Source organism: Lichenostomus cassidix, chromosome 21, assembly GCF_008360975.1.
Source record: "Lichenostomus cassidix isolate B80296 chromosome 21, HeHo_3.0, whole genome shotgun sequence".
In the NCBI taxonomy this organism is placed as follows: domain Eukaryota; kingdom Metazoa; phylum Chordata; class Aves; order Passeriformes; family Meliphagidae; genus Lichenostomus; species Lichenostomus cassidix.
The window spans coordinates 3,782,982-3,803,383 of record NC_139501.1 but is presented as its reverse complement, the minus strand read 5'-3'; the positions used below and the strand labels follow the sequence as shown (position 1 = coordinate 3,803,383).

Sequence of the window (20,402 nt, the reverse complement as noted above, 5' to 3'; positions counted from 1 at the left end):
CCCGTGCGCGTGCGCGGGCGGCCGGACCGCCGGGCCGCCGGGGGGCGCCGCAGCGCGCGGCGCGGGGTGAGAGGTCGGGACGATGGCGGCGGCCTTGGGCGAGGAGGCGCCGGACAACGAGGACTACTACGGGCTGCTGAACGTGCGCCGCGAGGTGCGGCCGCGGGGCCGCGTGGGGCGGGGGCCGGGCGGGGCGGGGCGGGACGAGACCCTCGTGCCCGCCGCAGCGGGAGCGGCGCGTCCTCCGCCTGGGCCGGGCTGCTGCTTCTGCCGGCGGCGGGGCGGGAGAGCTCGGGCCGGGCCGTGGGGCTCCCGCTTGAGCGCGGCGGGTGAGCGCCGGCTGAGGCCGAGAAATGCGTGGTTTGTTCCCAGTTGCGGCGGTTTGGTCGCTCCCGGGGCTCTCCTGATGCAACTCCTGGGTCGCGGACTCCCGCCCGGCTCGGGCACGGCTGTGGAGACTTCCCGAACGTTTCCCATTTGGAAACACCTACTTTCTTTTTTTTTGCAAAACACCTTTCCCGCCAAAAAAAAAAAAAAAAAAAGGGAGGGTCGAGAGTCCTTGATTTCACTTTTAAGAACGGATGGGTATTAATTGGTGCGGTTTTGTTCCACCGGAAACAGTTTGGAACTTAATGGGAGGCAACTGCTTTTTTGTATAGTAATAATTAGGCAGATCTCCAAAGATCGGGATGTAGGAACTGTGCTGTAGTTTGTTTCAACAAGTGCAACAGCAGTATATATCTGTTGTATATATTTGTGAGTGTGTGTGTGTGTGTGTGTATATGTAGGAACTGTGCTGTAGTTTTTTCAGCAAGTGCAACAGCAGTAAATATCTATTCTATATATTTGTGTGTATATATATGTATAAACAGGCCATCAAGCCCATCAGTCTGGGTGTGGCCATTGGAGTTGGACAAGGCTCGTACTGAACAACCACGGCGTGCAATAGGAGATCCAGACTTGGAAGCGATTCAGTCTGATAGCTTGGAAGAATTCCCTTTGGGACTCTGTCAGTCCCTGAGCTGCTGAGACAGTCTCCTGTGCCTCATGTGTGGCAATCTGCTACGTTCCTGAAGGAACAGCATGTAATGGTCACGCTGTTTGCTGAACTCGCTGATGCTGAGCCCCTTTTAACCACGTGTGGTTCAAAGCCGGTGGGGCCATGCTTGCACACTCCTTGGGAGCTTTCGTAATTCCCCTCCAAAACGTCAGCAGCGTGCAGAGGTTAAAACAGAGAGGTGGGAACTACGCAAGGGTTGTGACTGCTGGGGAAGGTTTAATGGTTAACTTAGCTAGGCTCCCAGAGCAGGACATTCAAGTTTTGTATAGCAGGGAGCTGGGAACTGAGTTCAAGGGGTCTGCAGGGGAGTAATTCCAACAGAGAGGAATGTGTGCTTTGTGAATTGCCCCTTGCTGATTATCTTCAGCGGTGCTGTCCTGTAGTGGATTCAGTGAGCAGCATGCCTGGGTGCTGAGCCACAGGGTGATGTGGCAGCTGGGCTTGGAACTGCAGTGACCCCACAGAAGCAGGAGCCTGCCTGAAATGGTTCGTTATTTAGAGATGTTAGTCTGCTAAAAATGTGGTGCTGTGTTTGAGACCTCAAATGAGGCTGTTTAAACCTCAGACAGGGAGATGGGAGGCCTTTTAATGTTGACCAGAGTTTTGGTAATAAAAATGTAACTTACATACAATTATTTGTGACTGCATTTCCTGGCAGTCTAAAAACGATATCAGGGTTTCTTTAGCTGCTTTGAAAAGGCTGCTGCTCATGGAATATTGAACCGATGACCCAAACTACTCAGTGATGATGAAATGCCCAATCTAACATTTTATTGAACATGGCATTTATGAAAAATGAACCTGCTCGTTTCTATTATATAATCAATAGCACATTAAACCATTTATCATTAATTTGATTTTAAAATGCCATTTTGGGCCTATATGTTCCCCTGCCTTCCCAGTTCAGTTTAAATTTGATATCCGAGAAAGCACAAGGTAGTAAAAAGCAAAAAGCTAATTGTAGCTGTCGTTACTGTCTTGGGACCAGCAAATTTGGCAGCTCCCCTTTTGCTGTATCATTTCAAAATATTAACATGAAACACTGCAAACATGCAGAGAAAACATTCTGAGCTGTCCTCAAATGCAAAGAGATTCCTGGCATTGAGACACACAAGTGAATGCGTTTCTGTGATGGAAACCCACTTTGCCACAAGTGGTAAAAAAGATGTTACTTTAAGAAATTACCTTTTAAGACGTTTATTTCCCCAATGAAAGGTAGGAATCTGTGACAGCTTTTCTTCCTGAAGGGTGTTAAGAATAAATGGAATTTGTGTCTGTCAATCCACTCCTGTCTGAGTGCCCCCCTCACTGACTGCGCTGGGTCCTGACTGTGGCAGCCCTTGGGGACAGCCTGGACCATCAGGTTTTGGTTATTTTACTCTGGTTTTTCCTCCAGGAATGGCCTCCTGTGCCCAGGAACTGGTTCTTGCCTGGGCAGTTTGGGAACTGGATGGTTGGGCTCAAGCTCTGCCTGGGGGAAGTTCTCGTTGATTTTAGCAACTGTACTTCTAAAAAGCAGGTGTTAAGTAATCTCCAAGGGATGGGCAGGAGCTGCAATGCAAGGGATGTAGCAGGATGAGGTGAGAGAGGGGAGATTACCAGGACTCTTTAGAGTCCAAAAATAACGTTACTGGGAGATGATAATGGAAGAACTGGAGTTTTTTCTCCATTGATTCTGAAAGAGCCATCCATGTCCTTGGAACGAGGCCAGATGCTGTCTGAGGTCCCAGAGTGGTTGTGGTAAAGGACAAGGCAGGTTCGTTGTTGATGCATTTGGTGGCACACTGTTCTCATGGTTATCTGTCTGTGGCTTTGTGGGCAGATGATGTCCCTTGCAGCACAACACAGACCTTGCTGGGGAGCACAAGGCAGGTGCTGGGACGAGTGTAGAACTGTGGGTTTGCATTTTTTGCCTTTACAGCTGTGGAAAGTCAGTGCTTTTGGATAGTTACAGTGTCTCCTTGAGAGTTAAGATTGAAATACCAGTAGAATTTGTTGTACCTCTCTGGATTTATGCATTTTTATCTGAGGCAACTTTGCTTTTTCTTGCTCTTCTGATTTGTAGGGGATAGTAGTTGCCTTACAAAACTAGTTTGCCTAATGTCTGAACACAGACTGCTTGGGTCGTGGAGTTTTTACATAATTTTTTATACCTGGGTATGCACTGATGAGCTGTTGAAGTCCCTTATTGCACTACAGATAGTGAGGACAATCCTGGTATGATAATTGAATATTTTACTAACTTATGTAATGAAGCAATAGTCAATTCTTGATTTTGGGCCAAAGTAGTGCCGTGTAACAGCTGACAGACTTCCCTTTCAGAGCTGATCTTGAGAGTGGCCTTTTGGAAATGGCATTGGCTGTCCTTGAGTTCATTTTTGGCGGTTTTCACAGGCCTCCCAGGATGAGCTGAAGGCTGCATACCGCCGGCTGTGCATGCTGTACCACCCTGACAAGCACCGCGACCCCGAGCTCAAAACCCAGGCTGAGCGGCTCTTCAACCTTGTCCACCAAGCGTATGAAGGTCAGGGGGAGGCTGAGCTTTGCAGGGGGTTTCTGGGAGAGTTGTGTCTTTGTGCACTTTGAAGCTATTTAGTATTACAGAGTAATAATTAAATTTGCTGATAGTTACCTTTTTCCTGCTTTTGTCCCATAAGTCAGAGGAGGAATGCCATATAAATGCTGCAGGGAATGAGATATGGAATGTCTGTCTTACCTCCTGCATGTTGTAAAGGATCTTCTCATCACTTCCCTGACTTCTGAAAACCTCTTCCATAGGGGAATAAAGACTGAAAAGCTTCAGAGAGACAGTTCCTATTGTACTGATGAACTGCTGAATCCCCAGGTTCTGTTCCCTGTCACCTGGCTGCAGTCTCCATTTCCAGCAAGTTCTTCTATATGCTTAGACTGAGATGAGCACAACTGATTCACAGCAGTTAGAGGTTTTTTTCTTGTGCCAAAGCCCTTTTCAAATACTTTGAATTAAACTGAGATTTACTTAAATCCTGATATGCAAGTTGCACTTGGAGTGCATGTGGATTAGAAGCTGATAGGAGTCATCCATGTTTCAAACCTGGTGCACCTTGTCCTGGAGCCTAAAGAGAAACTAAAGCAAAATGACAAATAAATATTCCCCCATTCAACCTCAAATATGAGTGAATATCTTTTACTCCCCTGGTTTTGACTGATAAGCATTTGTTCCTTTCAATGGGACTTGAGCATGTGTGGAGTCTTTCCTGTTGTCCCTAGGTTAGGTGTTAAGGCATGTGGAAGCTTTTCCTGGGAGAGCAGGGAAAGTCTAACCTTGATGACTTGGGGAACAAAAACTCATGATGCTTCAATAATTTCATTTTAGTGTGGTGAGTGGCCTTACTTTAGAGGCAGCAGCTTCCCTTTGAATTTTCTGGCTCTGCTTTGCAACAAGTATGGAAATTGGTGCTCATTTAGTACCAAATGTGAGTGTAGTATGTTACAAGCAAAAATTTTGACATCTTGGAAATAAGCCACTCCACCTCCTGCCTATTTTCTCTTTCTCCTCTTCCATCTCTTAATATCACACAACAAAAGCTTCATTTTATCAGAATTTATAAAAAACAGTGTCTGCCTGTGACATTTAGCAAGTCCAATAATATTCCACTAGATCAGACCAAAACTCAATTACCAGTATAAGCATCTTTTTGCTGTACAATACTCCCCCAGCTCCCTGGGGACACATCCATTTCCCCACAGCCACAAGAAATATCTGGTAATGATAAAACTGGTCTTGCAACCCTGGTGGAGGAAATAGTGATGATTTTTTTATTTATTTTTTCTTGCAGAAAGGTGTGTTATAGGAGCTCATGCATTTTTAAATGCTTTACCTTGTAGAGGTTCTTCCTAATTCTATGCCCAGTCTTTTTCTAAAGTAACCATTCTGCAGTCTCCTGTTGTATTTTGGGTTGTCCATTGCACTGGGTGACATTTTGGGAGGTTCAGATTCTACACACACCTTTGCCATTACCCCTTAGTTGATGTTTGGCAAGATGTGAACTGCCTCATGGAAACTGCTTTGTTGGTGCTTGGCTTGTCCCACGTGTGGGGACTAGGAGGGAAAGGATCAGTGGACATGGATGGTGAGGAAGATCAAAGGATGCACCACAGAGCTTTGGAAACCAGACAGAGATGGGTGGCATTCCCAGGAAGGGTCCAGGGACTGCTCTGGCCAAATTGCTCATAATTCCTATGGTTGTTAGAGGGCTTGTGTCACCTTCAGTCAAAGAAAGCAGTGCTAGAAAACCCCCTGCACATTCACTTAGTCTGCATGTCTCTTGTGTTCTTTCTGCTTTCTTGTTTTGAAAAAGAAGAAAAAAATTGGTTTTGTTGGGGAGAAGAAGTCAGTATGTCCTCTCAGTATAGCATGTGGAAGTATCAAAGGGGCTATAATGTGCAACTGTGGAGCAAGATGTTTCCAGGATCTGTGCTTGAATTCCAAATAACATGAGTGTTTGGTCTAAAATCTGAGGAGAAGACCAAAAACTGAGTTCTCTCCTCTCTTTTGGTTTCAATTTACAGTGCTTAGTGATCCACAGACCAGAGCCATCTATGACATATATGGGAGGAGAGGACTGGAGATGGAAGGCTGGGAGGTGAGAGAAATCAAGCACATTATGGCCAGTGGTCTTGACTAAGCCCACCTTTATCTGCCATTGTTGTTCTATCAGCTGCACTGACACCTTGCTGATGATAAATGCCTGTTGGTTTGAAGACATCCTTGGCTAGTTATTTCTGTCTCTCTCTGTCCCTGCTGAAACAGCATGATGGATTTTCAAAGAACCCTTTGGTTTCACACTTGACAAGAGAACAATAAACCTGACATTCAGAGTTCCCTGGTAGGGTATTACCATGACAGGCAACATCTTTATCTGAGACAAATGTGTCATTATGGTCCATCTAGTCCCATCTTTTTCATCCAAAACTTGTTTTTTTCAGCATCAACTAGCTTCTGAGTTTGAAATTACTTTTTCTTCCTGGGCATTTTGGGGTTGGTTGCAGTGGGGTTTTTTGTGATTTTGTTTTGCTTTGGTTTTGGTTGGCTTTTATGGGCTTTGAAACAGAACTTGTCCATTCATGTCTGTCCAGCTCTTGCTGACCTCTGCCAGCCCTAGTTGATTGCACCGTGCTGCTTGAAGCAGAATCCTATGGTATTGGGTCAGGTCAGCACCAAGGTCAAGTTTGGAGTCAGTTGCCAGAAATGTGGAGCAGATCCAGCACGTAACAGATGTTTTTTAACTGCTTTTGGCAGATTTGATCTTATTTTGAAAAGCCATATCCAATACTTTTTCTATCCATTTCAAAACTGCCTGTCTAAAGCCCTCATTCCCTGAGCCATGTCAGGTAAGCAGCCGTGGACCAGCACAGCCTAAAATCACACAACTCTCACTGAATCAGTTTACCTCAGGCCAGAGACTTTCAGTCATTCTCATTTTGTGTCCACACCTGGTAGAGCAGTTAATGGATCACTGAGGGTAACAGCTGCACTGCAATGTCTTGTAGTTGTGGTTGGAAAGCTCTTTGCCCTGGTTTTGTCAAGGGAATGGAAATAACAAAACCATTTTCCCTTCCCTCAAGGCCTGGGATTTTTCTCTCATGCCTTTCCTTTGATCTGGCCCAGGTGCTTCCTTCCAAACTCTGACTTTTGGAATTGGTGCAGAGTGGCTTTCAGCAGCTGGGGCAGTGTGTTAGTGCATCCTGCATCCATGGGCCTCTGACCCCCCCAGCACTGCACTGCCCTGAGCAGCATCTGTCTGGTAATCATTTGGTTTTCATTTCTTTTTGGGCAGGTTGTGGAACGAAAGAGAACTGCAGCTGAAATCAGGGAAGAATTTGAGCGTTTGCAGAGAGAGAGGGAAGAGAGGAGACTGCAACAGCGAACTAATCCAAAGGTAAGCAAAGACTTAATCCTGGTCTCAAGAGTGGGTCTGTAATTATCACCTCTGTGCAGGGTGTGCTGAGCCTAGGTGAGGGCCTGTAGGAAAGAACCCCTCAGGTATCTACACTTGCTGCATGACTTTCTTTCTTTTGCATATGCAGTTTCTCTGCATAATATAGGAGAACAGCTCATTCTTTGAACAATCCCCTACTGAATGTTCTCCTTTTCTTAGTGAAACATGTTGGGACAAAATACCTATTTCAGCAATTTTCAGAAAATAGACCTAACACTGAAATATTTATGATTTCTTTCCGAGTTTTCTAAATAAATGTAACTCGCTGCAGTTACCTGACAGGTTTTCCCTTTGGCACTGCTGCATTGTCACAACAATGCAGGGAGCTATTCAAATGCAGCTTGAAAACAGTCACAAATCTGAGGCAGCCCTGAGCCAGCTGGGCAACTGAGTGAGCAGAGTCAACCTGAACAGGGTTGGGGTCCTGCCAGCGTCACAGTTAGTGCCTGTTTTTGGAGAGCATGATTATGCCCTCAGGATGAGAATCATCCCAGATGCTGTTCCCATCTCAGTCTGTTTGAGCAGCAGACTGACATCTGACACTGAGGATTCACCTCGCAGCTAACCATGGCTGGTCATAGGTGCTCAGGAATGCCATTGGGATGGCAGGGAGAGATGGACACAGTGGATTTACTAGCTCTTGGTTTGATGAGTGTGTGAGGCAAACCCAGGGTTTATCACGATGGTCCCTGACTAAAGTTTCAAAGCTTGTTGAATCACAAAAATCTTGGTTCTTATGCAGTGACTAACATTATCCAAGAGCTGCATGTACTATTCACTGAATGAATTCATATGTTAGTGTAAAATCACAATGTCTTCTGAGTGGACAGACATGGGATTGCAGTGATGCTTAGGACTGGGTCCTAAGGAAAACATCCATCTGAGCAGAGCTGTTACATTTTGAGACATTCACCTTGGCACTGCGTTTGAATCTGCACTGCTCTTAGCAAAGCAAATGGACTGTACAGATCCCCAGGCTGTGGGTAGTGCACAGACACTAAGAATTGGTTTGTACTGGAAGGGTAAACAAGCATAAAATGTTATTTGAGTATCTGCTGACAGCTTTATTCCAGTCAGGAAGGGATTTCTGGGTGCCACAAGCCAGGCAAGGCAAACTATCCCTTCTGGAGGTGCAGGTGAGTGGGGTCAGGGAGATGTTCTCTGAGAGGGGCACGGTTATCTCCCACTCTGCTGCTCCCTGCTTCAGGAATGTGACATTTTCCCTGGGCGCCTCGCCGTGGCTGCAAGCTGCACTGTGAGCCTCAGCCTGTGTCCTGGGATAAAATTAGCCATCTGGGTGTTTACAGCAATTGCCGGCTGGCAGCCGATGGAAATGCCTCTCCAGGCAGTGTTCCCGTGGAATTGGGGAGCGCAGCTGTGATCATTTCATACACGAGCACAAGTTATTTTAAAATTTCCAACATTTTGTCGGTTCTGGAAAACAGTTCCACAAAAATAAAGCATTTTAACCAGAAATGTTGAGTAATAACCAGATGTAGGCAATTTGGAGGGTTGGAATTGAGTCTCCTATTTGCTTTTAGAGCTTTGTTTTTGCTTTCAAAGATGTGCAGAAGGGTTGAAAAGTTCATTACTAGATTTAAGAAGAACTGCTTCCTGTTAGGAGAAATTAAATCCCTTTATTTTCCTGCTGTGGAAGGCCAATATCTAAGGAATGCAGGTCCTTGAAGGCAAAGCCTGGCACAGCTTCCAGGTGTCACCTTGCTGAAGGTAAATCCCTAAGAAAAGAGGTAAGGAGGAAGTATATCTTCCTCTGGCACATCTGTGAATTCCATCAGTGAAGTCTGTTTCCTATTCAGAGGGTGGCAAATAAAGGTGATTTTAAAAGCTGATTCCAGCTCTAATGGTTCCATAGTCCCACTCCTGCTTTCTGCCCCCCTGAGTTGCTGCTCTTCAGCACAGTGTGGGCACCACTGACTTCTGAGTGGGCACTACAGCTCTTTCCTGCTGCTCCTCCTTCATGGAGGGCTCCTCATTTCCCATGGTCAGAGCAGGTGGCTGATGGGTGCTGGGAGCAGCAGCAGTCCCCTCCATTATCCGGTGGCATAGGGGTGCTCTTGTTCTCTGGGAATATTTTTAACTTTACCATCTGCTGCTTTTCCTGTGCTTGCGCCTGAACCGGTTTCTTTGCCAGGATCCACAGACCTCTGAGGGTGATTTCACCTGCATGGTGGGAGGTAGAGGGTCTGCCCAGGGTCTACCTCTCACCTCAAGGAAAGGCAGAGGAGTAGGAGGTCTGCTGGGGAGCAAATGGAGAGATGCTCCTTTCTTCTGAACAGTTGAAACTTGTGGGTTTTCATGGATAGGTTCAGGTGTTTTCTTTTTTTCCTTGCGAAGGATATTTGCTGTACAATTCATATGTGTGAAAAAGAAAATCCTAATATTTTGAGTATGTTTTAGAGAAAGGAGGTGCAATGAATTTCAGGAATGTGTGTGGATCTTGGTGCATCATTCCAAAGGGTGCAGCACTGTGGCACCAGTAAGCCAAGTACAAGATGGACTCCAGTGTGTGTTTGCTAGCACAGGACTGCGCCCTTCCAGGGTGGTTAGAGGTTTTTCATTGCTTCCCTTGTCTTTTGGCCTTGTTTCAAGGAACAGCATGGCATAGGAGAGGGCTGAAACTGGAGAAGCTGTAGGGTCTAGAGTCCTTTGAAGGTGACTTTGCAGATGGTTCCTGAAAGTGCAGAAAGGACAGGAGCTGGTTGTTGGTGCCACCACACAGAACAATGAGTGTAATTGCTCTGAAATTCACCACCTGTTAACAGCTGGGGCACAGCCCCTCTTCCAGGGTTCTTCTGGAAATAACCACACCTTTCAGTGTTAAAATGTTTACCCAATTTTGCTTCATAAGTAATCAGAGAATAAATACTGAGAAGGGGTTGGGAATCTCCACAGCAAATAGATAGCCTGGGAGCCCAGGCAGAGAGAAGGTTTGAGTCCTGTCTTCAATTCTTCTTTTATTTATGGTCCAGCGTTTGATTAGAGTGGAGTGATCAAGGAAAAATGTTCCCTCAGACAGAAATAAGGATTTATCCCATCCATGCTTGGCTTTGGTGTGGGTGGGGTTTGTACCTAGCCAGCTTTTCCATATACACCAGAGTTCAGTCTGTGCTTGCACACAGAGGGGGGTTTTTACTGCAATCCGAACGTTTTATAGGAGCTGGGATGCTGGTGAATGGGTCCATAGGGAAGGTTTCCAAGGCCTCTTGAAGTTATATGACCCAGACAAGGATCTAATTGTGCTCTTTTCAAAGAAACACACTCCTGCAGTTAGTCTGAGGGAGCACAGCAGCAGGTAGCCAGACTATTGAGCTGTGGCCTAGTTTTTTGTAGGAATAAGTTTTTCTATGGTCTGAGTAAGGAAATATTTACCACTTGCTAAAAGTATGTCTTTGTCAAGCTTTTCTTCTTATCACAAAACGTAAACTAGAAAAAGAAATCAAAATATTTGACTAATAAGGGCAATTGCAAGTGAATGATTCAGCTCAGTAGTAAGTTGGTTTAGGTAACGCATAAGAAGAAGCCTGTAGAGCTTTTTTAAGTCCCATTGAAGCAAATCAATTTCTGGAATATATTATTGCAACTTTCAAATACTAGCAGAGCACAGTCAGCTGTGGGGAAAGAAGAAACCTGCTGTGCAAAGGTATTCTACCTACTTCTGTAATGTGTCACAATAGAAAAATGACCTCCCGGGATTGCAACTTGAGTTTGTGCTGAAAAACTGCCTTTTCTCCTGTCCGTTTGATGATTTATATTACTGTTTTGGAATATTTTAGTCATTCACTTTTGTCTTGTGCATTAGGAAATGCATTTTAGAGTGGAAAAAGTAATTGCAGAACAATGGAAAACTGCAAAAAATGTAATCATGCACAGGGGTGGTTTAACCACTTGTCCTGTGAATGCTGGATGTTTGCTAATGCTAAATGCTTGTTTCACTTTTCATCCCTCAGGGAACAATTAGTGTGGGAATAGATGCCACTGACCTGTTTGATCGCTACGATGAGGAATATGAAGATGTGCCTGGGAGCAGCTTTCCTCAGATTGAGATCAACAAAATGCACATATCCCAGTCCATTGAGGTAAGGAGGAGCACAGCCTGAGCAAAGTGAGGCACCACAGAACACACTGCTCAGGGGTTCTGACTAGGATCTGGGGGAACACAGTGGCCAACATGGGTGGGAAGAGGCATCTTGGGGCCAGCAGAATGGTGGATTGGCTCTGCAACCTTCAGGCAAGTAGTCCTGCCCTCTTGCCAGCAGGGATGCTCAGTATCCAGTTCTCACTGAACGGGGTGTGTTCAGTGGATAAAACAAATGGCACCCAGTCTTGAGGATGTGCATAAGGAAAAGAATGGGTTTCCTCTTTCAGAGTTTCCTCTTTCAGAGAGTTGTGGAGATTGAGTCTGCTAGATAGATGAGAAGGGTTTACAGCTCAGGGTCAGGACTTCAAAGTAGTACATTACAGGTGTCACATGTGTCTGGTGCTGTAAGAATTATCTGACTTCTTGGCATGCTTGATGTTTGACTACAAAACCATTTACACTCTGCACTGGTGATTATGTCCTTGCAGAACATGTACTAGATGTGTGAACTGGGATCAGAGTTACTGGTAACAATATATTCATTTTTCAGGCACCCCTGACTTCCACAGATACAGCAATACTGTCTGGTAACCTTTCCACCCAGAATGGGAATGGAGGGGGATCAATTAATCTTGCACTGAGACGAGTTACATCTGCCAAGGGGTGGGGAGAGGTAAGAGTACACCTGTTACACAGTTTTATATTCAATCTATTACCCAATGTTCCATTTTTGTGGGGGGAGCTCTAGCTATGGTTCATCTCTCATTTTCTATGTTCTGTAAAATGTAGAAAAAGGAATTCTTAAAGGAATTGTAGACAAAGGGAAGACCAAACCTTGGGTTTTTTTATTTTTCTCCCCTCTCCATTTGGCCATGCAATTTGGACTTCACTTGTGCTGACAGAATTGTTACCTGATGTCTCTAATCTTGCTAATTCCTCCATCTGAAGGCACAGTGCTGTGAGCAGGCACTTCAGGACAGTGTGATAGTTGGCCTTTGCTTCCAAAACTGCTTTGCTCACATGGGAAGAAGTTATGGAGGAAATAGTTTGACCCCCCCAGCAGATATGGTATGACCAACTGGAAGGTCCCATATTGCACTTGCAAGCTGGGCTATGTTTGAGATGCTCATGGCATCGCTGGTATAGCTGGCAGCTGCCTGTGCCTTCCTTCCTGCACACTAGCTCTTTCTGGCCTTCTTCCTCAGCTTGAGAAAATGGGAGTCTTCCTCTCGTTTGAGATTCACAGACTGGAGTCTTTTGATTTGCATCAGGATTTGGTGAGGGAGGAGTTTTCTCCACTCCAGTTCCCTGGAATGACCAAAGCTGGTGCCAGTAGCACTCACCTGTAGCTTTACAAAACTGGCTCTGCTTTACCCATGAACTCCAACTCAGGGAGACATCTTTTCTTCTGAATGCAAAGCTGCAGAAAAAGGAGGGTACTGAAAGAGGTGGTAAATGTTATAAAACAGCTGTGATAAAAATTGTGCTTATTACATACTTTGTCACTGTTGTAAAGGATGCTTTCTTCTAACACTCTGGCATTGTGCATTCCAACAGTTGGAGTTTGGAGCAGGAGACCTTCACGGACCTCTCTTCGGGCTGAAGATATTTCGTAATCTTACACCAAGATGGTAAATACTAGAAAAATGGCCTAGTGGTTAATATTCAACAATAAGGAACTAAATTACTTGAATTCTCTTCCATGTTAATTCTGGATTTGGACAATAAACCAGGGTACACCCTCCTCTCCTGGGTGGTGCTGTGGTTAGGTCGCTCTGAGTTAGTTTTGACTTTTCCCTGAAAGCCTCGGGCATCATGCTGTTTGCAGGATGATCTCTGGGCATTCAGCAAAGTTCCTGGGCAAGGAGGAATCTGAGGCCACGTGGGAGCCTGTGTTTTTTCACTGATGAGTTTTTCCTCATTTCTTTAGTTTCATCACCACAAACTGTGCCCTGCAGTTCTCATCCCGTGGGGTCCGCCCGGGCCTCACCACTGTCCTGGCCCGCAACCTGGACAAGAACACCATGGGCTACTTGCAGTGGCGATGGGGCATCCAGTCAGCCATGAACACCAGTATTGTCCGGGACACCAAAACCAGCCACTTCACTGTGGCAATGCAGGTGAGAGCCACAGGCAGGACAGTGATCCTGCCCTGTGACAGAGAGGGGCCTCACCTTTGTGTCCCAGCAGTATTTTGCCTTGGGAATTAGAGGTTAAAGGAGCAGTTGGTATATCCCATGTTAGACCTAATGTAGGTAACCAGCTGTTTGGCAGAGCACAGCTCTGGGCAGTGTCATAGCTGATGTGGGTCAGGACAACACGGATGGCAGAGGTTGTAATTGGCAAGCACTGCTCTGTATTTTGTGCTTCAAGGATGAGAAAGGAAATTGGGGAAAGTTCGGCAGCAGCCAAGGGTACATTTTCATACATTTGTGCCTCTTGTGTTTCAGCTGGGAATCCCCCATTCTTTCATGATGGTCAGTTACCAGCATAAGTTTCAGGATGAGGATCAAACACGAGTGAAAGGTTCTCTCAAGTAAGTGCTCAAGAGGGAATTGACATTGCTCACAGCCTGAGGAGTCTGTCCTCTCCTGCTGCTGTAAGCCTCCAGGTTCCACACTAACCAAATGCTTCTATGGCCTTTGGGAATCTGCTTTTCATTCTTTAAATCTGGTAAAGGCTGCAGTGAATGTCTTGGAGGCTTGGCCCTGTGTGCCTCTGCAGTTAAGTGGTACTTATTTTACTTGTGTATGATATCTCTATATCATCCCTAATAAGAAAGCCAGAAGTTTTGTAGTCTGTTTATTACTTGGCAAGCTGGAAGGGCTGATCTCACCTTGGAGATACACAGTGAATCTTCCAGAGGCCAACATCTGCTGCAAACAGATGCATTTCCATGCTTTACTTGTTCGGGAATTACAGGATTCAGTGAAGAGAAATTCAAATGTCTTCCCTGTCTTAACAGTTCTTGGTTCTTTCATTCTAGGGCGGGTTTCTTTGGGACCATAGTGGAGTATGGAGCAGAGAGGAAGATTTCCAGACACAGTGTTTTAGGAGCTACTGTCAGCGTTGGTGTTCCTCAAGGAGTGTCCTTGAAAATCAAGTCAGTTCAAGATCACAACTCTATATTGCAGAGGCTGACCATAACCTCCATGATTCTGTTTTCAATGTTTAGGTGGGAAGGTCCCAGTCCCAGGGCAGTACAGGTGTATTGTTACAGCACTGGGAGAGGGTGCAGCTGCCCGCAACTCTAATGCAAGTGGTGCCCTTTGTAAGCAGTGGGTGCCTTCCACTGGTGTTAGTCACAGCCTGAGCCACCTCTCTGTGTGTGTGTGTCTGTGTGTGATTCAGAATATTCTGAAATACAGCTTACAGTGAGACTTGGAGCATTCTGGTAAGTGAATGGAAGATTTCTGAAAATATTAGTAGAGCTGGATTCCATTTGTATTATGCTGTACACAGGTGTATGCTTGAATTAGGGAATTGTCATTACCTAATGCAGGTGATTGTACCATTAGCAAGGTGCAGTTCACAGAGGGACAGAGCTCATTAGGGGTCTCTGTGGTGTGGTACACTTGAACTGGGGCCAGCTAGGGGCAGGATGGGAAACTGCTGAAGGGCCTGAAGAGCTCAGGCCCAAGGAAACTCACGTTTTCTAAAATAAATATCGTTACAAGCATCAGAAAAATATTCATGCACACCTGCCCAGAAGGCCCATGCCAGTGTTGCGAACATGGGCCTTTTCTAGAAGCATTTTCTTTTCTTTGTTGAGGATGTTCATCCCTTTTTCTGTTGAAATTAATGACCAAGTAAATTCTCCTAAGATTAAAAAAAGAACTTTGGAATGGTCAGGTACTATCACGAGCTGCTACATCAAAGTCTGGCTCTGGCTGGTGTCAGCTGCCTTTCCTACCGTTGGCTTTTTCAGTTCATCAGGCTTTCACCTTTTTGAGCTCCTCATTCATCTCCCCTCGGCTCAGCAGCACACGCTGCTGTTAATGTGCTTCATCATGCACATCCAGCTCTGCTTTTCCTCTTACCATCCTTCTGCTCTTCTTTGTTGCAGGCTGAATAGGGCCAGCCAGACCTACTTCTTCCCTATCCATCTAACAGATCAGCTGCTTCCCAGCGCTGTGTTCTATGCCACCGTGGGACCTCTCGTTATCTACTTTGCCATGCACAGGCTGGTCATCAAACCCTACCTCAGGGCACAGAAGGAGAGGTGAGCTTGCACATTCCTGAGGAAGTCTCACTCAGGCTCATTTGTGTGAGGCTGTGGGTCAGTTGTGATTGGGGTGGGTAAGCAGGCCCTGCCAGTTTCTGCCTGAATCCCAACCGTGTATTCCTGATGTGATGTTGCCCTCCTTCTGCCAGAGAGCTGGAGAAGCAGCGGGAGAGCACAGCCAGCGACATCCTACAGAAGAAGCAGGAGGCTGAAGCTGCAGTGAGTCTTTCTTCTATCTTGGTCCCCTTAGAAAGGAAACTGTTTTCACTCTGGACCATTCTCTTTTGGCCACAGTGTCTGACCCTGCTCTGACACTTGTGTTGTGACAGGTCCGGTTAATGCAGGAGTCTGTCCGAAGAATAATTGAAGCAGAGGAAGCCAGAATGGGTAAAGATTATTATATCATTTACTTGTTCTATAAATTTGGAGAGAAGGAACAATGCAAAGGTGTTGTTTCTTCATTCCCATTCCTGATTAAGTGCAGCATAGTTGCTGCTGCACATGTAGTGGGGGAAGCCCCTTATGATTCAGCTCCAGTTGCCTGAGCTTAGGAGGGATCACAGAATATCATCTTGGGACATGCTGTGAGGTGGATCAACAGTCTGGATTCACCTCTCCACCAAGAGAGGTGTGTGTATAGATAGGTGCAAGAATTGTAGTCTGAAGTTCAGCTTTCACTGATTTCTCCCTTACATGGCTTGCTCCTGGATCATAGTGGCAATCTGATCTCTGATGCTTACTAGCAATTTTCCACAGAATGTTCCAAAGTGAACTGAAATCCACTTGGACTGTCACATCAGTGTGCCACTGAAGTCCTTTCACTCCATTCTAGTGCTGAAGGTTGCTAACAAACACCAAAGTGAAAATGTTCTTTGCTGGGAAGCATGGGTTCAGGCCAGGAGAATTAAATCTGACTGAAAACTAGAGAAAATGGTGGGATGGTCTTTTGTCAGTGTCTGCCAGCTGCGGTGGGAAGCCTTTTATCACAGGTGTGATTTCCTGGGAAATGCAGGTCTGATTGTAGTGAACGCCTGGTATGGGAAGTTTGTTAATGACAACAGCAAGAAGAATGAAAAGGTGAAGGTTATAGATGTGACTGTGCCTCTGCAGTGCTTGGTGAAGGATTCTAAACTCATCCTTACAGAGGCCTCCAAGGTACGTAGCTGTTCTGTCAAAGCCCAGATTCAGGCACTCAAATGTGTGGCAAAGAATTTCCGTTGAGCTGTTTGCTGTCCTGCCAGGAGTTCTCTCCTGCAGCTCTTGATCAATTTACAGAAGCCATTTACATACCAAGTATTACAAACCCCCAAGAATTTCTGTTTCTCTGGGCTTTTCCATTGCTAGTTGTCTGCATTGTGGGACAGTGGATGTTAGACCTTGGGGTTGTACACCAGAAACTTCCCAACACCATGGTTTACTTTTATGCATTGAAAACTTGTGGAGGTTATTCTCCTGTGTCTCACCTCGCTGGCAACAAAACTTTTTTTTAATGACACCTTGTCCTGGCACTAATAAATGTTTTTGGTTAGCTGGAGAGTTGAGAAAGTCCATTCCCTGATGCTAAGTCTGTCTTTCTCTGGTTCAAGGCTGGGCTGCCAGGCTTCTACGACCCCTGTGTGGGTGAGGAGAAGAGTTTGAAAGTGCTTTATCAGTTCCGAGGAGTTCTGCACCAAGTGATGTCAGCTGACAACGAGGCCCTTAGGATACCAAAGCAATGTAAGTAGCACGGACTGCCTAGCATCTTCCTTGGGGAACCAGTAGTGGATAACTTCAGCTCTGGGGTTCTGAGATTCAGAGCTGGGGTTACTGGAATGGACTGACCATGACATTCCTCTGGTGTAAGGCTCAAAAGAACTCAGCAGCAGCTCTGCAGCTGTTTGTACCACCTAGTCTGTATGTCTAACTGGGGATGGAAGCAGAGGCTTCCCACAGGTGCCAGTATCCTACTGTGCAGTTCACAGCATTGGGTGGCCCTTTGGGGACTGAATTGAATGTGTGGAGGAATGTTGGAGACCTGAGCCAGATTTCTTTCTTGTCCCCATTTATCATACCTGCCAAAACATAACTCACTGATATCACCTTAAATGTATTTTTGTGTAGGATTTACTCACAGACACCCCAATAAATACATTTTGGTGAGGTTTACACATGGATAACCTCATGAATACATTTGGTGGGGGGACTTACACACAAATAACCCCCTACATATATTTTTTGAGGGGATTTACTCACAGATAACCTCCTAAATACATCTTTTGGGGGAATTTACATGCAGATAAATATATAACCTTGTAAGTATATTGGGGGGAGTTTGCACATGGATAACCTCTAAATATATATTTTAGGGGGTGATTTACACTTGTCCCCATTTATCTTACCTACCAAAACATTTTACCTGCTGGAATAGCTCTGTGAAACCAGTATATCCTTTGACAACTTTTACTGGCACCCCTTGGGTCTGGTGGGCTGGCTCAAGGGCACAGACCTTTGTTTGCCCTAGACCAGCTCCCTGCCCAGTGTGAGCAGCACATCCAACTGACAGAGCTTCCAAAGTGCACCGGAGGCATATTTGAGTTGTGTCTAATTAGCAGCCAGAAATGTTCCTGCCTGTGCTCAGTACAATGGTGAGCTCCAGCATGTGTCCATTCCTTGTTCTCCCCGACAGCTCACAGGATCGATGCCGATGGCTAATCCAGGGAATTCGCATCTCTCACGGTACCTGGGTCAACAGAAACTGCAAAACCTCCCCCGGACGCTGCGAGTTTTAACAGAGACACTTTTATTTTTACTGTCTGTAAAGCAGGCGGTGTTCTGCCTCTTCTGTTAGGGACAAAAGGACAGACCCTGCTGCTCCAGGCAGCTCCCAGGCAATATCTGAGTTGTGGCTCGGTACCCAATAAAGCAGCGTGACTCTGAGTGCACAGTGCTTTCTGCCGAGGGCATCCTGCTCCCAGCTGGCCACAGCCCGTTCGTGCACTCACACCTCTCTCCTGGCGCTCAGCAGGGACGAAGACCTGTTGTTTTCACTTCTCCACATACTTCCTGGGGTAGGTAACACACCTTCTCCTGCTCACGAGGGGAATTTCAGTTCTCTGGCCACCTCCTGGAAGTACCCTGTGCAAATCCTTTTGGAGAGAGGTCAGTGATTGTTTCAATCTCAAATCTGTGTTTGAAATGCACTTGTTAAGAAAAATATGTGCTTAAGTATGAATGAATTTGCCTTTTGTAGTAACATGGACCTCTTCAGCACCAATCTGTCCAGCTGCTCATTTCCAAAACTGCTCTTCCAGACAAGGACACGGTGTATCATAGTTTTATTAATTTTTCTGCCACCCACAACTGTGTATTGTCAGGGTTTTTCAGAAAAGAGGAAAGCAAGTGAGGGAGAAGGACAGCAATTAATTTCATTTCATTCTGATGCTGCAACTGTCTCTTCACATCTAATTTATTTCTAGTAAAAATAAATGTAGTTCATACAAGTAAGCCATACCAAAGGGAGGAGAGAGGCCAAATGGATAAAGAGCTGAAAATGTAACATTCATCTGCCCTTTCTGAAAAGCAGCAGTTATGGCATAAATCCATCGGCTTTATTTTGCCTAGAAAGCCCTGTCAGGGATTTCCAGCAGAAAGGCAGTCCTGGGCTGGTGACACAGCAGCTGGAAATGGCACCTTGTAGAATCTGCTACATGTTGGGTACATCAGCACCACTGAGGCTTTTACAGAGAGACAAGGAATCGTGGTGGCTGTTCCTTGGTCATAGTTTTGATCTGGCTAAGTCAGACCAGCCTTCACTGCTCATGGATGAAAGCAGAGTGGAAAACACCCATGTCTAGGTAGTACAGAGTTGCTCTTCACAATTCCTGCCATAACTCCTTTCCTGACATGGAACTGGCCCCTGTTCTGGGCAGGTTTGGTTCTCTGTGCTCTGGGCACTGCACCAGGAGAATGAGATTTCCAGAAGCTGACTTACTTCACCCAGTTTGAAAGAGATGCTCTCCCCTCTGAAAAACAAGTTCATATTATGAAGGGATGTTCAGTTGTTTTTATTAAAACCAAAACTTTTCAGTTGTGACCAGTTCCTGGTCCAGGGCTTTATTTTACTTATGGCCAGCGTTCTGTTGATCTGAAATTAAATGTAAAATGTGCAATAAATTATATTAAGCTGAAAAGCAGCTCCCATTCCCTTTGCATCTGTAGGAAGCTCCTGAGATTAAACCCCTGGAAAGCAAGGTCTCCAAGTTTTGTAAACATAACTGCACTCTCCATCCCATCCAGCTCATTGACCTTTCCTGGGTGGGACTGGGCAGAAATCTTCTCCAGTTCCTTTTTGATGTCACTGTATGAGATGTATGGTCAGAAGTGAGGAGCCAGCCTGTAGAGACTAGGACATGGCAGAATGCTCCCACAAGAGCATCCCTGAGAACCAGATGATGAGTCAGTCTCCCCATCCCTCCTCCTCCTTTCTTCCTTGTTTTCTGTGCCAAGTTTTGCCAAGACTGTAAGAACAGCCCCACTGCAGAACCACAGCCTTCACCACCATATTCTTGCTGTGAGCATCTGCTGCTTTACAGCCACAACTCCACTGGGACTTCTCTTTATCACTCTCTACTATTCAAAAATACCAACAGAATTAAAACAGAAGCTATAAGCAAGGAGAGCTTAGCTTCCAGTGTGACCTAGTGCCATTTCCAAAAGGTTGAGCCACCTTTTCAGTTTGCCAAGGTGTTCAGGCTGCTGCTTTGATGGCAGCTGGCTGAGCAGCAGTGCCCCCAGGGTTGTAGCACATACAGGAGCTGCAGGGTGGCACCACGGCTCCAACAGCCCTTGGGTGGTTCGGAGTGCTCAGTGCTGCCTGGTGGGGGGGAAGGAGGGAGCTTTCAGCACAGCTCCCAGAGGGTTCACGGGCTTGGTTTGGATCTGCCCAAGCATCCAGTCCTTGCAAGGGGGTGCAGTGCAGCCCCAGGGCTGTTTCTGAGGCTGCAGGGACCTAATGCCAGGACTGTGCACTCCACCACTGCCATCCTGCCCTGAGCCCTG

General features: G+C 46.0%; 1 protein-coding gene across 3 annotated transcripts; it reads left to right on the top strand.

Annotated features, from left to right (window-relative positions):
• The first annotated feature begins 3 nt into the window (after nt 1–3).
• On the top strand, nt 4–18,281 carry DNAJC11 (DnaJ heat shock protein family (Hsp40) member C11). 3 transcript variants are annotated; one of them, XM_085080228.1, is made up of 16 exons: nt 4–154; nt 3,455–3,584; nt 5,612–5,685; nt 6,880–6,981; nt 11,010–11,138; nt 11,691–11,813; nt 12,698–12,771; nt 13,071–13,260; nt 13,591–13,676; nt 14,127–14,243; nt 15,207–15,362; nt 15,515–15,584; nt 15,695–15,752; nt 16,378–16,520; nt 16,952–17,081; nt 18,031–18,281. In XM_085080228.1, the coding sequence occupies exons 1-16, from the start codon at nt 83–85 to the stop codon at nt 18,054–18,056; spliced, it is 1,680 nt and encodes a 559-aa protein (XP_084936354.1). In that variant the 5' UTR covers nt 4–82; the 3' UTR covers nt 18,057–18,281. The 3 variants fall into 3 exon arrangements, with proteins under 3 accessions (XP_084936354.1, XP_084936355.1, XP_084936356.1); XM_085080229.1 differs by lacking the exon at nt 4–154 and adding an exon at nt 310–329; XM_085080230.1 differs by lacking the exons at nt 4–154; nt 5,612–5,685 and having other exon boundaries at nt 3,453–3,584.
• The last annotated feature ends 2,121 nt before the right edge of the window (nt 18,282–20,402 follow it).

Excerpts from the sequence above, each read along its gene's own strand:
- DNAJC11 (XM_085080228.1), top strand. The coding sequence starts at position 83 with ATGGCGGCGGCCTTGGGCGAGGAGGCGCCGGACAACGAGGACTACTAC. Across the intron at positions 155-3,454 it reads TGCTGAACGTGCGCCGCGAG|GCCTCCCAGGATGAGCTGAA; the intron begins GTGCGGCCGCGG and ends CGGTTTTCACAG. Across the intron at positions 13,261-13,590 it reads ACTTCACTGTGGCAATGCAG|CTGGGAATCCCCCATTCTTT; the intron begins GTGAGAGCCACA and ends CTTGTGTTTCAG.